Consider the following 15,380-nt stretch of genomic DNA (forward strand, 5'->3'; position numbering starts at 1 on the left):
ACAGTCCCTCCCCCAAGACATGTCGCTTCCCAACATCCTGCGTCAACTGGACGTGTCTGTGATCATGATGTTCATAGTGACACAGAGCGGCTGAGGAGCTGCTTACCTCGTTCTGAGGACGTCCAGGCAAGAGGGAAGGTACTTGTCGAACAGTATGGTCAGGTTGGCCTTCTCTGATTGGACCGGCCTATTGTCAATCCAGCTGGATACGGGCGGGTTCCAGCCAAGATCTGCTGGGTTTATGTACAGGATGCCTGGAGAAAACACACAGGTAAAACTATGTGGTTGGGACTCCTAGACTCTATGCAAGTACTCTATCGTGGCACCTCCATGATTCTATCAAATGCAAGGTACACAGCAGAATATTCCTGGCAGCAAACAATATTCAATCAAAACAATTCAAATAAAGAAATATATATATAAAAAAAAAAAAAAAATATATATATATATATATATATATATATATAAGATATATTTTATTTTAGTGATTCCTCAATTGTCTTCGGTTTCAATTTCAATTGAGAGACAAACTAAAAGTCAACATTTATTTGATGTTGTGATTATTTGTTCCGGGCAACTTTCTAGTTTACTCCATGCTTCATTAGAAAGGCAATCATTCCCTAATTGATGAACGGCAATTCCTTTCACATTAGGTTCATTCATTTCATGTATTACGATTATTGCAGCTCTGAGGTCTCCAAATGACGCAGACAAACTGATGCTCACTTTAATTTCAAGCGGGCGGGAACATTGCAATCCCTGACTATCTGGTCTACTCAAAAAAACGTACAATAACCAGCAAAATAATAGCATTAATAATAATAATAATAATAATAATAAATATAATTCTGATCATCTTTATAAATTAAATAGAAAAATAAGTACATCAAAATAGAAATTTAAAAAGTGTATCAGTACTTTTCCTTACCTTGTTGCTACCAATATTATTTAAAATAATGATTACAATTATCATCATTTCTCTCACCAATAATAATAATAATATTAATGATCAATAGCACTACTTATCGTCAAGTTTTTTAAAATTAAGTTGGGGTACACATCGCCGTGTCCACTGGTGGCATATATTGTACTTTTTTATTGTTTATTGCTTTTATAACTTTTGAAATCTATTTTATGGAATTTCAATGAGAGCATTTTTATTTGTTTTTTCTAAGCTTATCATCAATTGTGAATCGCTTTGAACTGCACTTACGTTCGATTGATTGTTTGAAACGACCTTTTCGATACGGAGCACAAAGAGCAAAGAAAGAAGAAAAGCAAGAAGTACCTGCTCGGGACACTGTGGCAGGAGTAGCGGTGCGGAGATGGCTGATCTCGAACACCAGCCTCATGGTGGGGTTGAGAGGGATCCGCTCGTTACTGGCCAGAGTCAGCACCTAACAGAACCAGACACAGTGTATGAGGACATCACCGAGCGGGAAGGTGCTCATTTTTGTGCTTCCTCCTCAAACAGTTCTACAATATACTGTCACTTTTTATTGCTTGTGTGCTGGAGTTTGTGTGGAGAGCTTTTTATAAACAGTCCATGGGGCAGACTAAGGTTAGAAAACCTTGTGTTCCTCCTACACTGTTTATTTGCATATTATCTGCTTTGTTATTTTTCATGTGTGGTTTATGTGTTAGTTTGAATTATTTTCTTAACTGGGGTTGTTTATTTATCTGACAACATAAAAGAAGACACGTCCAAATCTGTCCACAGACTGAAGACACGCTCAATCTCCTATTCATATCGGTCTGCTCATTTACAGCAGACATTGAATGTGTCATTTGTATTTTGAATGGAAGACTATAAGTCAACACATTTACAACAAGCACACACACACACAATCTTTAATTTGCTCACACCTTGTTGTCATCCATGACTGTGTTGAGGGACTCAATCCACATTGGGTCAATGTCTCCATCCAGAACGATCCACTTAGGCCCATTGTGAGCGACATTGGACAGGTCACGCAATATGTTGGAGAAAAGGCCTGCAGGAAGAGAGAGAGAGCACACTCTAGTTAATCTGTTCTTGAGTCACTCTGTCATACACTTTTTCTACATGACTCCTCCATCACCATCTTTCCACTCTCTGGTGGCTGGGTTGATGATCCCGAAAAGCTCGTCATTGGTCACAGCCTTTGGGTTGAGGTCGGTCCACATGGGTCTGCGCTTCATGTTCTGATAGGTCCTCTGGAGAGACCTCAGCACCTTACTCTTTCCCGTGCCAGTGTTCCCGATCACAAACACAGAGTGTCGCACAGCCAGCAGCTCCTCCAGCTGCACCACCTACCAAACAAACACAGTGAAACGTTTTAGATAATGCTCTGTCTTCCTCACATGGAGGGCAGATATAGAATTTCATGGGCTGCTACGCTGCAGCACTCAGTCCACTGTATCCTCGATGTTCTAGTTTTCAGTGAATATAATGCGATGCAGACTGACAGGGTAGTGTGCTGCACTGCACTGCGGTGAAGCAGTTTAGTACACTGTTCACACACTACAACAAATGATGGCAGCATTCTTCTGGAAGGACAGATAGCTGCACTCTCATTAATCTGTGTTTGCACATCTAAAGGGGCACTACACCAATTTTACACAGAAAGATGCTCATCACAGGAAGAACACTCAGCCTTTTCTTTGCCGACTTGCATACAAATTCTAGCAACATAAGCAAATTACCTCTTAAATAAAAATGTAATCACTTTTTGATTCAGTAGGAGTTTTAAATATAAATGTGTCTTATATTGAAATATGGAAATTATAACATCCAGTGATTTTAAGAAATATTATATTTTTAAATGCTTTTTTCCCCAAAAGATTTAACACAGCACTAAGAGAGAATAGAGAATGGTGCATTGACAGAAGGTTGGTTTTTACTTCCCATTATGTAATCTTAAAGCTGTAAGCAATGTTTTTTAGCTAGTAACAAAATTTCATTTAAATTTAGTTTTGGGGGGGTTTAACTACAAAGTTTGGGGGATAAAGCTCTAAAGGTCATTTATTTTTATTTTTTAAACTATTAAAAGATTATTTTACTGTGGTCCTGTTTTCCTTGACTCAGTGGTCTAACACTTCCTGTGAATCCAGGTATGTGTGGCGACACCACAGAGCGGGTAACAGAGAGTGGCAGGGAGAGCAAGGGGGAAAGAGAGATTTTCTCCCCAATTCCACTCAAACATAGAGATGGCGGAGCTCAATCAATGCCATCGACCAGGCTCCTTGCTGCTCCTACTCCTCATCCATTCAGCCGGGGCGCAGGCGGGCGGCTTTACACTCCCAAAGGCCCGGCTGATTACTGCTTTGATGCGGAGAGTTCTAATGCTAGCACAGGCTAACACTTTAAGGTATGCACTCTCTCTCTCACCTCGCCCGCTCCCCCTGAAATCAAAAGGTTGGCCATACAAACAGAGGCAGTAGAAGTTCAGGCTCTGGGTGTGGATGGTTGTTATTGACTGACATGCCATTCTCTCTCCCCCTCTGTTTCTCCTCCTCTCTGTTTATTTCTGTGGCTGTCTCTCATAATGTCAGGGTTAAGTGGCATGGTGCAGTGCCAGCCGCCATTGATTGACTGGTATTACGTGGTTCTCATGTCTATTTGACCTGAGGCAGATTGCACTTATTTCCCCTGGTCCTGTGCTCATGTGACTATGACATATAGTGCCTTATACTGTGCATGTGTGTGTATGTCTGTGTGTGTGTGTGTGTGTGTGTGTGTGTGTGTGTGTGTGTGTGTGTGTGTGTGTTTGTGTCTCTGTGTTTGTTAGTTTCTGTCTCAACCTGAATATACACCAACCCATGGAGAATTGTGCAACTGTGGGGACAAAAATTGAGGTTCCAATGGGTAGAGACTGCTGTTTGAGAGTTAAGAGTGGTTTAAGGGTTGTGGGAGGATTAGGTGTAGGTTAGTTTGAGGAGATGATGAATACAGTATTCATCCCTGGGTTTTCTTGGATTTCCTGCTGTCACGGTCGAAAAACAAGCAGATTGGGGTGAGGTTGATTGGAAACTAGAAATTAACTGTATGTGTGAATGTGAGAGTGACTGTATGTCGACCCTGCACAACACTGGAGACCTGTCCAGAGTGAACCCTATTGGTCAGTGTCAGTGGGGATTGGCTCCAGCTCCATCTCCGACCCTCAAAGGATAAGCAGTATAGATAATGGATGGATGAATAAACGAGTGCTAAATCTCCAACTGCTTATATCTGGAAAATTGTTAAGGATGAAATCCCCATTTTGGGACTTTGCTTTTGCTTCTCAAACTACTTGAGGTTGCCATTATCCTTGGTTTAGTAAAAATTGTGAGTTTTACATCTTTTACATCAGCAGACAAGCATGAGAGCTGTCAGCAGGCTGTCAAGGAATTGTGTTTACTTTACCTTGAGTACAAAATTGTCCTCAGCCTGTAACTTCAAGTCCAGGATAGAGTCCTTTACGTGCTTCTCAAATTCCAAATCTCTCTTCCTGGGCACGTCAAGGGCAGGAAACAGATCTCCGATCAGCCCCATGAACACTGGCATGTCATCTGTCACAATCTTGGGGATGTTGAAGTCTCTCAGCGCTCGCATCAGCACCTGGTCCTCCGCTCTTCCGGGGTCTCCTCTCTTCAGGGAGCCGGCCACCACCAGCACTGACTTGATGGCTCGTAGGCCCCAGTCATAGTGGTCCTTTGGTAAAGACCAGAGAAATATCAGTGAGCAGAGGAAAATACACAAATACACATATCATGACTCGTCATCAAACTTTAACAAATACTAATGTGGTTTGGTTCGGCTATCAATTGCTTTTCCTGGTACCCCAGCTGTTTAATCTGAATTTTTGCAACTGAATTTTTACAACTGAATTTTCGCAGTTGAATATTATACTTTGAAATTGAATAGGGAAATTCATTGGCAAAAAAATGAAATGCATAATTTCCATGTAAAAATAATTCAGTGCTAGAAATTGAAAGGCCTCAAAATCTGAAGAGACTGATTTACTTCCATACACTTCCTTCTGAGGCTTCTTGACAGTGGGATGATGCAGGGCCATTCCTTTGTCAGCTGAACCTACCTGTAGCTACTTTGCAGACATATGGGGCCTTTATTTTTCCTATGTTTGCAATAGACATGCAGTTTTATCTGAATATTTGTTGGTCATCCACACCTTGACTCCCACATTTTCTCTTAAGTGCCTTTTCTTATTGACATTTCAGACAGTGGACATCTTTTCATAGCCTCCCCTGATATATATGCATCAATTAGATCACAACTAGAGACCAAAAAGTTTTAAGAGTCATCCTTTAGCACCTCTGGAAAAGTTATCAGCTGATATTTTTTTTCCTGAAGCATATCAATTACATATTAATCAGTTTTTACGCGCGATTCATGAAGGTTCATGAAAAAGAACATGACAGCTTTTCACATTAAAAATATCTGCCTGCTACTGGGGTTGTTTTGACGTCTTTTCACTTCGTCAATCTACAGAATCTGCCCAGAGGTGGCCAAACCTTTACAAAAACTATATATCATGCATTTAATTTATCAAAGACCATCAGTGGAAAGAATGCTCTGAGACTGTCCAGAGGCTCTCCAGGTTAAGATGGAGAGTAAGGCATAACCCTCAAAAACCATCCATCCACCCTGAAATATAAAGAAATCAGGGGAACACTAGCTCACCTGTTATTTCAAGCTCTAATATCCATTAAGGGACTCACAGTAGAACTTATCGGGTGGAATCCCCAGGAGGCTTTAAAGCATCTTTTTCTGTAGTGTCACTTTCAACATACATTTTAGAACTATTTCTAAATTATGTAGTATTGTGTGAGTAGCATGAGGTGATATGTTTTCAACCAAGGTGACATCATAAACCTGAAGTCAGCAACTGCCCTAAACCTGTAGATTCACTCTACGATGATTTGATTTAACTTTATGCTCCACTAAGGCATTTAGCTTGAAAATGGCCTTTTCACTGACAAAGGTTTTAATCCCTGTCCATACTAATACACCTGAATATGCATCATGTGACCACTCAAGTACATTAGACATGCACGTCCGGTGTGAACAGGGTCAGCAACGCTTGTAATTGATTATTCATGTTGCGTTCTACACTGGAAGTCGAGGCTGATGCCATTTGTTTTCTCCCAGGTGGGGTTCACGGACAGGAGCCTGAAGTATCAGTAAAGGCTATGTAGTGACCCAAAAGACCCCACCAGCAAGCTGTTGAGAGAATCTACGTCATTCTCTCCAAACATCTTTGTTTCAGCCCATTCAAAATAAAAAGCAGCCCTAAGGTTCCATTGATTTTCAAACAAAACGTAGTCGCCTGAATTTAATGTCATAGAACTAAGAAAAGCAGCAAATAATGACATCTGGGAAGATGTTACTAGAGAAATTCTGGGGCGTTTTTGCTTGAAACTTCTTAAATAGGACTTCAATCATCATATATGTAGCAGCTGACCAGTCAAGGCTTCATGCACAGCAGGGAATCAACTGCAAATTGTTCCAAGGGGGTTCTAAAAGGTTAATCTGTCCATGAACCTTGTGATGAGTTCAATCAAATGTTCTCCTCTGATATCAATGTAGTATTAAAGGTCTTGCCAGTCTGCACACTCTCTGCCTAATAGCAAAAAAATGTGTCTGCCAGTCAGAGGCGATAAATTGCTTTACAAAAGGCTCTAATCTGTTCATTATTGATTCAAGCCAGACAAGCGAATCCTGACCCCAGATTGTGTCAAGTTCTGTTTCTAACTCCACATAAATCTTCTGACCAGTCAGTTGAACATCCTCTGTTGGATGATTATTAGACCCCGTACAGAACTGGTATTAACATCCATCCTGAGTGATCACAAGTGAATGCACCGAGACCGAGACATATTTGAGATTCGATCATTTAGACCCATTCAGATGTGGTCTAGGACACAAATGTGTCATGGCCATATTGAAGGACCACATCAGCTCATGTCCACTGACCTGCTACAGATTGCTAATGAATCAAATGTATTTTTACATTTCTCAGTGTTTCACATACACACTGATGTATTTGTGGTCACAGCTACAATATTAATACTGACCACTACATATTGATTTTCTGTTTTGTTTGAAATTTCATATGAGTTAAATCTTTTTAATTGTTTGCACCGGGCATTGATTCACTTAGCTCCTACTTACCCTACTTTCTCTATCTCTCTCACACCCACACACAAACACACACACACACACACACACACACACACACACACACACACACACACACACACACAATGACAATAGATCCGTCTGTCATAGTCAGACTGGATAAAAGATAAATCAGTCTTTGCAAACAGAAAAGTAGCTCTCTCTTCTCCCCCCTCTTTTCCACCCACTTATCTCCTCCAATGTTCTCCTCTCAAGAGTCGGGTTTTGTTTACAGGTGCCTTACATTCCTACAATCCAACAGTAAAATCATGTACAGCAAAGCACTTTACACATCCACATCAGGATCACATCACCCACACCCCCATCCAGTGGTGTGGCTCAGCCCAAACAAGAGAACTCACACAGCTGTGGAAGTAGAGGCCCCAAACTTAGCACTTATCACATCTTGCCCAGCGGGGGAAACAGCAGAGTCATTCTGCACAGGCCCATTCAGCAGAATGGATATTAAATCTGCAATTATGAACCAGTTGTTTACCTAGAGAAAGTAGCTCTCTGAATCATTTCCCATTGATTTGCAGTTTCAGCCCTTGTGAATAGAGCTTAGAGAAGCAGTCTGTTCATTATCTTTTGATTTCATTACCACTGAGTTGCTAAAGATGGAAACTTGTAACGGAACTCAGGCAAACAACTTTGAGAAGATTTTTAAAAAGTGTTGTTACGGGGATATTTAAAAATGTCTGGAGAGCTAGAGTTTAACAAAACATGAAAAAAGGAACTGCTGTGCTTTCAGAGAGAAATGAGGCCTGTAGACGCAGGAAATATCTATGCTCAACTGATACCATGAGGCAGCACTGCACATAACCTTATTGTGTTCTTTAAATTATGTCTTGCATGTAAAACAGCCCATGACTGGAAAATAATAACAATAATAACAATAATAATAATAATAACAATAATAATAATAATAATAATAAAAGCTTAAAGAAGACATATTATGCCCATTTTCGCACAAGTTGATATGGTTCCTTGGGGTCTTAATGAAATGTCTATATCATATTTTGGTCAAAATACCTCAAGGTTTATTTAAAACAGCACCCTTTTTACCCTGTCTAAAACAGCCCTCCTCAGATTGACCTGTTTTGAGTGCCTGGTCCTTTAAAAGCTCATCAGCCAGCCCTCCAGAGTTCTTGGGTCGGTACACATGCTAGATGCCCAAATTAACGAGTAGAAGCACTACAAAAGTGGAATTTTCATAATATGTCCCCTTTAAATGTATATAGAGCCTTTACAGCTCACCTGGTTGGGCTGTCACCCCAACAAGGCTCGGGTTTGGTTCTGACCCGCAGCCTCCCCCACTCTCCCTCTCTATCTTCCCTTCACAAGCCTAATCTTCCCTATCCACTAAAGGTGATATAAAGCCCCAACAATACATTTAGAAAGAAATAAACAGCACTAATGGCAGGGTGGAGCATTAACTGAGGCCAAAGGCCTTAGTGAACGGGTGGTGCTTGAGTCACTTTTTGAAGCTGTCCAGAGATTTAGTGTTGTGAATTTCGACAGGGAGAAAGGATTAAAGAAAACACTTCTAGATGGAATAACATCACCAGCCTGCAGCTTCTCATTCATATGCATGTAACCCTCCACTCTGACAGTCAAGTTAGCGACTCAGCTCTTGTGTGGTGCCTCTCAGTCATTCCTTTATCAAAAGCCTCAAATATGTTTAAACAGGGCATTGTGTCAGTTGTCAGGCTTTGAAGTGGAAATAGATGTGGGTATTTTTTAACCCGATCAGATGTGTAACATTGAAGAGATCAGACAGTACCTGTTTGGACAACAGCTCTTTGCACAGCGTGTAGAGCGTGATGAACTTCCTGGCAAGGACCCGGGCGTCAAGAAAGCCCTCAGCCACCAGCATGATCTCACAGATCAGCTCGAAGTCTGGCACCACCATGGCACAAGGTCTGTGGAGACGTGGAGAGAACACATTCAAATGAGCTCAGTTCTTCTTCATAATCATAATTCTGAAGAGATAAATCTTTTGCCATCCACAGTGCATCATTTAATTAAATATGCACATTAAATCATGGTAATTTTACATCATTTTTACATCATATATAACCACAATTTCTTCCCTGCAGTTGTATGCCTCCGTTAACCAGTCGGACTTAGTCTACATACTTTCTATTTCCAGACTCACTCACTGTGACTTTTGACCACTGAAATGTAATCAATGAATACTTGAGTCTTAGAGACAAATGGTCTAATTTGAAGAAATCCTATTCAAGAGGCCTCAATATTTCCTTGAAAAGTCCTTGAAATTTGATCCCCCAAATTTGATCAGTTAATAAATGAGGCAAATTAAAAAGGATTTGATTAAGATGATGTGTTTACTAGGCAAAAAAAAGGTTGGTCAAGCTGAGAACATAATGCCTCCAGCCACTTGCTGTGGCTGACACTGAGGCATAAAAAGCAGAGAGATGTCAACATTAAGACCCGACACCTGTATAGTATCACAATTAAACAAGCCACACAGCTCTGCCTTAATATGACATTGTTTATCCCACAAATTCCTTTAGGCGTTTTCCATTAAAGCAAATCTGTCCCTTCAGAGAGGACCTAATATCTGGCATGCTCTCCCTCCATTGTATTCCTTCACTTACCTTGATTCATGTACCTGCAGCCTTGTGGCTTTAGTGTCATGTGGAATTCAAAACTTTTGCGTGCAGGCTTCTCCTTCGTCTCTTTGGACTGAACTAGTTTGTCACTTTGGACAAAAGGGTCCGAAATGAAACTTTAATGTAAAAATTTGCTTAACATGAATGTAGTCAGGGAGATATATAAGGTAATGTTAAAATTGTTACTGCATTTATTTATTTTGTATGTTAAAAATAGTCAGTTTACTCACACCCTACATGTGCTCTCAAAGACAGGAAGGTCCCGCTGACAATATGATTTTAATTACAGTATAGTTGGGTCATTAAAAATTCTTTAGGATTGCCTACAAAGAAAGGGTTGGTTCACTTAAATGAAATGGTTTCATTTGTCCAGGTTTTGAAATAACTGACGTCTGCGTCTGCCCTGAAACACTTCACAGACCTCAGTGTCAATAGCTCTTAATTTGGACATTTGGATGACTCTGACAAATTTCATGGCAAATCATCAAATAATGATTGAGATATTTCACTCATGGTCCTCATTATCAATGGTGAATAGACTTTAGACTTGACCAGTGTTATGAGGAATTAGAAACTATACTAGTTTATAATTATCAAGAGATCCACCTCAGGTCAGAAGTCTTTCACAGGGCAAGTTCAAAAACTGTGAAATTATTCTTTCAAAGACAGATACAATGTTTTACTTTTAATCGTGTCTATCCATTTAAATTGTGTCTAATTTAAATTTGTCTGGATAATCTCATGAATAAAAGATAGCAGCAGATAGCTGATGAGAGAACTGAGAGTCATTTTGCTCACCTGAACAGAGCCTTCAGGTTCTCAGGGAGCTCAGTCCTGCCAGCGTAGCCGGGATTCATTGTGATGAAGATGCCGACAGTTGGGCAAAGATTCACGTCCTCTCCCATGAAGTTAAATCTCTTCTTCTTATCGCGAATGGCATCCTGGATACTCTTGACCTTCACATGAATAGAAAAAAGAAAACACAATGAACTGTCACTGCTGGGTTTACTGGATAGCCAGTAGTACTTGTCACTCAAAGCACAGCAGTGCACAAACACAACGACCCTGGGAACATGCTGATGATAGGCATGTAATTCATCTTGGCTTAGCATCTCAGCCCACAAACACCACATCATATGTTTTTCATAATATGTAGATTGTTATCGCACCTTTAATGTCGTTTTTCCAATGTTGTGGTCTCCACCCATAACAATACTATTCGCTGCTAAACGCTTTGCTGCTTTTATCAGCTTTGTTTGTCTGACATTTGGTTCATCAACTCTATTTCAATTTTGTATTTATCTTATTTAACATTAATTTAACCAGGCAAGCCCCACTGAGTTCATCAACATATCGTTAACATCACTCAGCAATCACCAGAGTCTATTAGTTACAGTCTGTCAAGTTGTTACGCAGCATACACCTTTTTTTCAGGGACGCAATGTCATCAGCATGGGCGTGCTATCAGCCAGGGTTTACTGGATGGATGAACAGCCAAGGCTCTGTTTGTCTACATAATGATTGAATGAGATATCAGAAATGAACTTTTTGTGCGTGTGCGTGTTAGTTTGGGTCTAAAACTCTGACTCCCGGCCTGTAAGAGGCTTTATGGATTTCACATGCATGTGGTAACGGAGCGTTGCGAGTCGACAGCTGGAAAGAGGAGGAACATCTCTTCATGGATGAGTACTCGGCTACAGATCACTCAGTCATACTAACACAACAGGGAGAGGACAAAGGCAAATGCAAAAACAAAACGCACAAAATGAGAACATCAGTGGGACTTTTTACGTGAAATGACAGCAGCCCACCACTGTCGTCCCACAGGGATATGAAGGGAAGTAAAACAGCAGAAGCACATTTGAGAGAAATTCAAGAACAGACACAGTTGTGAAAGGTGGGATCCACTGGGATGTGGCCCATCTCTTTGCTGTCTCCATGAATGTACAGACTGGAACTAGCAGCATCACAGTCCAGGGGCAGCTCTGACTGGAGCAGAGGCAGAACTTCACCAATTTATCTCCATGTAGTTCCGTGTGACAGCCTTCTGTTTGTCCATGCTTTATTTAACATAGAACTGGTCCCGCCACCTGTGTTAGCCGACCCGACCGGCAGTATCTCAACATGCAATGCTAGCTGCTCCCGCTTTAAGAGGATGGATTAGCAATGTGTGCTACGGGGAGCGATGGCTCCAACGAAGCAGGCCGGTCACTGGGGCGGGCCGCCAGCTGTCACAGCAGGAGTTTGACGCTCTTATGTTCTCAAGGTCTACTTCTCCATGTATTAGGCACCGTGATTTATTATTCATTACGCGATGCATGCAACACCTATTCATTCTACTGACACTTGAAAGTGCTGCAAAATTCAACAGCTTACAGAAGAGAGAGAGAGAGAGAGAGAGAGAGAGAGAGACAGAGAGAGAGAGAGAGAGAGAGAGAGAGAGAGAGAGAGAGAGGAAGGACAAACTTTTTTGCCATTATCATCACGGCCATAATCGGCCTCCTTCTCAACTGTACACATTTTTACTTTGACAGTATTGCCCATGCATGGCACTAGTGTCTAGGACAACAGCCTGCAGGATATGAAAACACCAGCGGGACTTATGAAAGCACAGAGAGAGGATCTGTTTGATCCGGGATAACTGAATGCAAGATGGCAGAAAAGCTAGCATCAGCTGAAACACACAGAATATGACTGATTTCTCTAAAGAGGCACATAATCAAAGGGCTAACTGCTGTAGGTTGCCCAGGGTGTCCACTACTGCGAGTGTGGAGAATATGAAGCTTTTTAAAACTTTATTAATCTGTCACTGTGCATGAAGTGGAGACAGAAGAGGAGAATGAAGGTGAAGACACTCTGCAGTTCATTCAGAGGTAATGATATAACTTGCATGGAAGCGCAGACTTTAACCCTCTTTAACTTTTATCAATCAACATAAACTGTTAACAAAGCCGTAATGTGACTCACAAGTCTGTGGACTGTTTACACATTCAGCAAACACAGAGGTAAAGATGTATTCACGCCAATCACCATGCTGTTTTCACTAGCTTTGTCTTCTCTAAACTTGATTTCCTCTGCCAAAAAATGTGTTGTCGGTTTGTTTGTTTGTCTGCTAGTCAGAATGATTACGTAAAAACTCTAGGACGTCTTAGATGAAACTTGGTGGAAGGATGTGCTGTGGGTCAGGGCCCAGATCTGGGAGTAGATCCACGAATATGTTTTCACTTTCTTTAGCATAGTGAGAGGGAGTTTTGCAAAATGTTCATAGACTTCTCCGATAATGATTCATCGATCAATTTTGTACAGATCCAAGTAAAGATCCAGATCTAGTAAATTCATAGGGGGACTGTTGGGCCTTGGCTGAGCGATATGCACTCTACAGAAACCCAGGTAATACTTTTACAGAGGCTCAAATAAGCTAAGATCGAGATAATCACATAGTAAAGCTCAAGTAACGCTGAAATAAGCTTGGGGCAGGGATCATTTACAATAATTTATAAAAAAGATGCTTAATGCAGCTAAAATAAAAATGATGTTAAGTTAATTCAAACGATAAGTGGGATTAAACTCTCCAAAGACTGACTGAAACATCAGAGTTGGGAGTGAACTCTGAGGGGTTGTCACCATGAGCGACACCTTTGACATTACAAATCACCATCTGATCCATTATTAATGTGCAAATATAAATATTAATAACTTAAAAACATTCCTACCTCACCCTCAATACAGAGGAGGTGAGAGTATTTCATTTATGGTGATCAGATCATTGAAAAGTGTTTAAAAACTAACAGCATTTCAGGAGAAGTGTCCCTGTTAGTGTCGAAATAGGACCTTTGTGAACTTGATATGGATGGACCACCCCCTCAAATAAAATGAAACATTTTAAGAAACATTTAAGCTCCATACGCTGAGGGTGCAAACACACAATGAAGTCTCTGACAGGGATTCGGGAGGCAGGAGAACTGGACTTGTTCTTACCTGTACGGCCACCACGGACAGCACCTCCACGGAGATCCTGTTAAACTCGTCAAAGCAACCCCACGCCCCCGTCTGAGCCAGGCCTTTGTAGATGCTCCCACAGGACTGGTGGACACAGAAAGACAAAGACATTCAGATTGATACAGCGGAAGTCGGTCTGTTAGGCTCGCTGATGGGAGACCTGGTCCGACTGAGCGATAAGGCATGTGGCAAAGCAGACAGAGACGTATCACCAATTAGTCAGAAGATATATGGGAGAAACATTCTTTGCAGCAACACAGCAGCCTGAGAGTAGGCGAATAATAACAGGAGGATACAAAACAGGGCCCTGATGGCAAAACGGGAAAGGCCAAATAGTCTACCACCCGCAATTTAGCTTTCGTCTCTACTTGAGAGCAGGTGAACAGCCCTTAGGAGAGCAGCTGGACCAGGATGAAGCAGGCAGCTGACTTTTCTCACCAATTACAGGGCCAAGGAAACCTTCTCTGACGCAAACCGGAGCTGACTGGAGGATTGATCCAACTCGTATGTGTGCGTGTGCATAACACAGTATGAGTAACACTGTGAGGCTCTGAAGCCTGTTTCTATTGCCTGTGTTCCTCCTGGAGTATATTAGCACTTTTCTCTGACACCTTGCTGCAGTGGGTATAGCCTGGGGTGCTGTACACCTCTATACTGTAATGATGCCCCCGTCTGGGGGAAGCAGGAGCAAGCTGCATCACAAGATTATGTTTATGTCTCCCATGACCGCTTTATATGCAGAAAGTGTGAGTGTTAAGAGTGTACAAGTGTGCATAATAACACAAGGTGGAGGCTGGATACGGAGAGGGCATTACAGGAGAAATAACAATCAGAGTTTAACCGATCAGCTCGTCTCAAACAGTGGATGAAAAGGAGGAAGATGAAAGAAGGAGGACTTGAAGGTGGGTTGTCAACATTAATGACAAATGCAAACTATATTGCTGACTAAGGCAGAGATGTTAAAAAGAAACATGCTGTGAGTGCACGAGTACAGACGCATGTGAGTGTTTGCAGCATCTCACCTTGTAGTCCATCTGCTCGGAGCAGTTGAACACGTAGACCATGATGCCCAGAGCTCGGCCCAGATCCTTGGTCGTCTCGGTCTTGCCTGTGCCAGCGGGACCTGCTGGAGCGCCACTCATGGTCAAGTGCAGGGACTGGGTCAGGGTGATGTAGCATCTAAAGACACACACACACAAACACACACATGCCTGTTTATATGACAGCTACAAAAGAGGAGGCCTTTGCCTGATTCAGTTGGCTGTTCTTCCATTTATAGACATCTGGACAAGGATCCTTCACTCCACTCACTCGCTGGAGGTTTTTGACAAAAAAGAGAAATTTATAGTTGTGTTATCTTCTGGGTATGTATTTGCATTGCTTCCTTTTATCTCTCTTTTTACTATAACCAGTATTATTTTTGTTCTTCCTTCTGAATTTCCCCCATTCATTTTGTTGTTGTGCAGAATTTTTTTGCATTGATTAGAGCTGTATAAATAAAGGTGCCAGCTTTTATTTAGAGAGAACTTATTGTACCTTATTATTATGAAAAATAAAAATTAAAAGATTGTGATTGCAATTCATGA

The 15,380-nt window shown here is 41.3% G+C and overlaps 1 protein-coding gene across 1 annotated transcript in view; it reads right to left on the reverse strand.

The window, feature by feature from the left end:
* Positions 1-15,380, reverse strand: part of LOC133931779 (dynein axonemal heavy chain 9-like) — a 114,264-nt gene that overhangs the window by 66,583 nt on the left and 32,301 nt on the right. Inside the window, exons 33-41 of the mRNA XM_062378732.1 lie at positions 14,817-14,973; positions 13,774-13,878; positions 10,594-10,751; positions 8,943-9,081; positions 4,385-4,672; positions 2,082-2,292; positions 1,867-1,994; positions 1,289-1,397; positions 107-254 (exon numbers count right to left, since the gene is read on the reverse strand). Coding sequence (XP_062234716.1) covers positions 107-254; positions 1,289-1,397; positions 1,867-1,994; positions 2,082-2,292; positions 4,385-4,672; positions 8,943-9,081; positions 10,594-10,751; positions 13,774-13,878; positions 14,817-14,973 — 1,443 coding nt within the window. The remainder of the gene's footprint in view (positions 1-106; positions 255-1,288; positions 1,398-1,866; positions 1,995-2,081; positions 2,293-4,384; positions 4,673-8,942; positions 9,082-10,593; positions 10,752-13,773; positions 13,879-14,816; positions 14,974-15,380) is intronic.

The sequence above is a fragment of the Platichthys flesus genome, chromosome 20, assembly GCF_949316205.1.
Source record: "Platichthys flesus chromosome 20, fPlaFle2.1, whole genome shotgun sequence".
In the NCBI taxonomy this organism is placed as follows: domain Eukaryota; kingdom Metazoa; phylum Chordata; class Actinopteri; order Pleuronectiformes; family Pleuronectidae; genus Platichthys; species Platichthys flesus.